The 4,722-nt window shown below is 37.3% G+C and overlaps 1 protein-coding gene across 1 annotated transcript; it reads left to right on the top strand.

The window, feature by feature from the left end:
• The first annotated feature begins 2,308 nt into the window (after nucleotides 1–2,308).
• Nucleotides 2,309–4,351, top strand: LOC116002805. The gene is made up of 3 exons (XM_031242972.1): nucleotides 2,309–2,501; nucleotides 2,944–3,036; nucleotides 3,649–4,351. The coding sequence occupies exons 1-3, from the start codon at nucleotides 2,394–2,396 to the stop codon at nucleotides 3,805–3,807; spliced, it is 360 nt and encodes a 119-aa protein (XP_031098832.1). The 5' UTR covers nucleotides 2,309–2,393; the 3' UTR covers nucleotides 3,808–4,351.
• Nucleotides 4,352–4,722: the final 371 nt, after the last annotated feature.

The raw sequence follows: 4,722 nt of genomic DNA, 5'->3' as shown, positions 1-4,722 counted from the left end.
GATCGGTCGAGGTGAGCTCGCACGCAAAAACGTCTTGGATTCAAAAAAACACCACACTCTAATCTCTTAAGGCCGGCACGAGATCTGATCTCGCTAGCTACCTGACGGGAGAGCGGATCTTTGATCGGACCTTCGATCGGTCGAGGGAGTGGGGGGACTGGTGACAGAGTAATCAGGCTAGCAGCACCCGACCCGGAACAATTGGCAAGACCTTGTCCAAGACAGTTGTCGTTCAAACTACCCAAGACACCTCACTCCTCAGCATCAATGCGCAACGGTTCAGCTCCTCAGCATTGATGACCAACGTTCAGCTCCTCAACGTTCAAGCTCCTCAGCATTGACACCCAACGTTCAGCTCAAGGCATTAATGCTCAACGGCTTCTCAACCCTTGGCATTAACGCTCCGTTACTGAGCTGAAGGAGATAAAAAGGCTCACAACACTTGTTGAAAGGGGGACTTCTTACGACACTTCTTACTAGAAAAAACTACACTGAACTCATCTTGTACACTGAGCCCTGCTCTCAATACTGTATTCAAATACTTGATAACACTCAATAATACTCAAATAATATACCGGTAAACACATTATTACCGTCACCTGAATCAACTCCCATGGTGTCTAGCTCTCTCTTATCTACCAAAGATTGTACAATGTTGAGTGATCCAAGCTAAGCAACTACTGGAGATTGATTGGGAGATCGCTATACCTCACGGCAACTAGGCCGGATATTACCTATGATGTGTATCACCTAAGTAAATTCGTAAGTGCCCCACAGATAAGCATATGGAAGTTGCTCACCGCATACTTCGCTACATAAAAGGTTCCCCAAGCAAGGGCCTATTTTATTCAAAAAACACCACATTCAATCTCAATAGACTAGGCGTCGTGTGTTGAGACATGCAAGTCAGTCATGGGGCTCTGTATCTTTCTAGGGGCCTCTCTCATCTCAATCGACGGTGTCCAAGTCATCACCTGAAGCGGAGTATCGGGCTCTTGCCACAACAGCTTGTGAATTACAATGGATTAACTCATTACTTCTTGACATGCATTTAAGCTTAGCTAACCCTGTTGTGATCTTTTGTGACAACAAATCTGCCATAGCGATAGCCGAAAATCATGTCTTCCATGACAGGACCAAACACATTGCCATATAGTAAGGGAAATGATTACTAAAGGTTTGCTCAAACTGCTCTCTTTATCGTCTCTAAACCAGGATGTTGATGGATTTACCAAGCCCCTAGCTTCTTCTCTGTTCGACATTTTCACATCTAAGCTAGGTGTTCAAGACTTACACACTCCAGCTTACGGGGGTATTAGAGGGTGAAGGACAAATATAGGAGAGCTCTTTTGTAATTCCAATATCTGGGTAGTTACAACTACTACCATATAAATAATGCTGTAACTTCTCAAAACAGATTAAGTTCTTGTATACTTCCAATTTCAATCTGTAATGAAGAAGCTTTCTTTTCCTTTCAAAACAGATTAAGTTCTTGTATACTTCCAATTTCAATCTGTAATGAAGAAGCTTTCTTTTCCTTTATTTTCTCGCTGAGCTCCAACTCCTCGACAAAAATATAAATTTTCTCTCTCCCTCTCTCACTCTCTCACTCTCTCTCTCTTTTCTCTATAATTTTCAAATACCATGATTAAAATTAACTACCTTAAGTAACTATAAAATAAAATTTAAACAAAAATATTAATTATTTTTATTCAATAATATTTTAATTGGATGTGAATTTTCGCGCATAGTGTGTACAAAATGCTGTGTGTGTGTGTGTGTATATATATATATATATATAGTAAAAGCTAGATGTTAAGATTGAAGGAGAATATAATGTTGGAGTAGGTAGCTAGCTAGAATAGAATTACGAGAAGAAGATTAAGAAGCCATGCAGGAAATGTAGGTACTATACGTCCACAAACTAACACATTTAAACTAGGCAGAAGATTATGAATGCTAGCTTGTCATCTGTTCCAGTAGTTGTGCAACGTAACTGGAGATAGCTTGCTTAATTATTAGTATGTATTGCATTTGGGTTGCAGATGATTGATTAAGGAAGCTAAGCTTGACAGCTTAGATAGATGGATAGATAGATAAAATGTAGGTTTCATATATATTCATGTATATGGGACCCAAAGTTGAATAAATTAAAGAAAGTGGAAGGAGATGAATCGAGGTAGGGAGACATGGGAGGCCTGGAAGATCTTGGAATTTGTTTTCGAGGTCCGGCAGCCTAGCACCTCCATGTTCCCTTGCATTTAATGCTGCCTCCAATTTCTTCCTACTTATACTACTGCAATTCACCCAACCATCATCTACTGCACTCACTCTTCATCATCCTACCTATTCGCACCCTGCAATTCTTTCTGCACCTTAGCTTATTTATCACTATGCCTTTTCTTGTTTATCTTCTCCTCTTTCTTTCTCTGCATGCATGCACTTCTCGACCACTCGGAATCAATCATACCCAACATTATCTACTGCACCTCTCTCACAAGGTAATCAAATTATTTCTTTTTTGAAAATCCCCCAAATTTATTATAATATACCTTAAGGCGTTCGCTCAAGTACAAGGGTTCGAATCCAACCCCAGCCAAGCTGGTCTGTTACTTTGGTTACCATAAGATTACAAGTTCAACTCTCAATAGGAGCAGTCTATTAGCTTTCTTGGGTTGAGCTGGTCAACTCTGAAACATGAACCTCCTCGAGGGTGGTTTATCTCCTTGTGGTCCTTGCCGGATAGTGTCGCACCCTTGGAACTAATTTTTACAATTTCGACTCCCAGTGGGAGCAGCCTATTAACTTTCTTTCTTGGTTTGAACTGGTCAGATTTGAACAATGAACCTCCTTGAGGGCCCTTGGAACTACTTTTTACTATTATATATGCTGATAGGTCATTATATGTATTAGCTTGGACTTACAGTATTAGGTTTCGTGCAGGCTGTAAAGCTTCCAATAAAGGAGGAATTTCACATGGCAGAAAATTTCCAGGCCAAAAATGAACAAGTTTTGCAAGAGAAACTCAACTTTGGGGTAATTAAACTCTCTCTCTCTATGGGACTCAATACAATATCCCCACCACGTGCAATAGGAGAAATTAAGGCCAACTGATCGAATAAATGATAAGCTCAACATGATATATCATGCATCCATTGCATATACTTGTCCAGAAATTTTGCATGCCATGAACAATCCAAGAGGATAGTCTCTAAATTTTAACACTTTTTCTTACTTTGCGCCATGCTTGCAATTGACATTTTGTTCCATTACAAAGAATGCAAAATTATTGCAACTTTGTAAAGTAATACGCTTATTGCGACTTTTCATTGAAAATCACAGATTTTCTAGGACTGAAAATAACAGTAATGAATTTGTATTATTAACCGAAAGAAAATGAGTCTTAGATTACAACAAAAGTGCAAATGAAAATGAACTAAGATGCATGCTATCTGCTAAGAATGCAAGAGTGAGTTTAGTTAATTAGTGTGTCATTATTCGGAGCTTATGATTAAACTGATAGTGAAATTATATATATAATATACTTAATAAATTATGTATCTTTTCTATTACTATTTATAAACTTTTAAACGATAACGCATCAATGACCAATGTTCATGTATAACGGATTTTATTCTTTGTTTTCAGGAGTCAAAAAGTCAAGCACGGTCAATCTTAGAATATCCGGAGACACATAAAACAGAAGAAACAGTGAAATCTAACGAAGATGAACCGGTGGAAGACGTTGTAGTTATGGACTATGCACAACCCCATCGCAAGACACCCATCCACAACAAAGCACCATAGAACTATAGCTACACTTTCTCTGGGCTGTTCTGTTCTTGTCTTATACCGAGTATACAATATTTTCAATTCCCTGTTTTCCTTTTCACCTTTGAATGGATAAAAGGGATGATGAAAACCATAGAAATTAATGGATTAAGTTAATACAAAAGAAGCTAAGAGAGTGAAATGTTACATAATTTATGTGATGCAAGAAAGAAAGAATGAGAGAGAGAGAGAAGCATGCAAAGCGATCACGTGTTTATTAAATGCACATGAAACAAGTTGTGGGAAGTGTGGAATGATGGTCCCTCATATCATGATGTGTTGTTTGTATCAAATTTAATTTGCTGTGAATAAAACAGTAGCATTATTATACATATGTATCTGCTACGACCGGGTGTGATGGTGTGGTGTGTTTGTCTGCTTTGCTTTTATTGCGTTTCAGTTAGGTTAGTTGTTCTGTTTGAATACAGACACCATTATATTGATGTCACTCTCACTCTCTCTGATCTGCACTTTTCTGTTGTTCTTGTTTTGTAAATAAAAATGGTTTTGTGAGTGTAAATTTGGTTTTACATCAAAAGATTTGATAGGCATTGTTTACTTCATCTCTCAATCAAATCTATTACATATATGTAATTATTGTTTGTTAAAGTTAGACCCTTCAAAATGGGCTGGTGGGGCATGCAGGGCCTGTCAAAGCCCGTGGGCCATGCATGGTCAAATTTTTTAAATTTTAAATTTAATTTAAAATTTATATAAAAATTTAATAAGGGCATATTAAAATAATTTGCATAATTTAAACCTATATTAATACATTTTTATTTTGTTAAACACAATAATAACTAACAGATTAATAAGTCCTAATAAATAGTTAAATACATAATGCATTAATGGATAAATAAACAACTTATTTATACAGTGTACTAATTGCTT

The sequence above is a fragment of the Ipomoea triloba genome, chromosome 13, assembly GCF_003576645.1.
Source record: "Ipomoea triloba cultivar NCNSP0323 chromosome 13, ASM357664v1".
Classification (NCBI taxonomy): domain Eukaryota; kingdom Viridiplantae; phylum Streptophyta; class Magnoliopsida; order Solanales; family Convolvulaceae; genus Ipomoea; species Ipomoea triloba.
This window is presented reverse-complemented; position numbering and strand designations above follow the sequence as displayed.

Bases quoted from the DNA above. Each gene is read 5' to 3' on its own strand.
- LOC116002805 (XM_031242972.1), top strand. From the start codon at position 2,394: ATGCCTTTTCTTGTTTATCTTCTCCTCTTTCTTTCTCTGCATGCATGC. The intron at 2,502-2,943 runs GTAATCAAATTA...GGTTTCGTGCAG, and splicing joins TACTGCACCTCTCTCACAAG to GCTGTAAAGCTTCCAATAAA. The intron at 3,037-3,648 runs GTAATTAAACTC...CTTTGTTTTCAG, and splicing joins AAGAGAAACTCAACTTTGGG to GAGTCAAAAAGTCAAGCACG.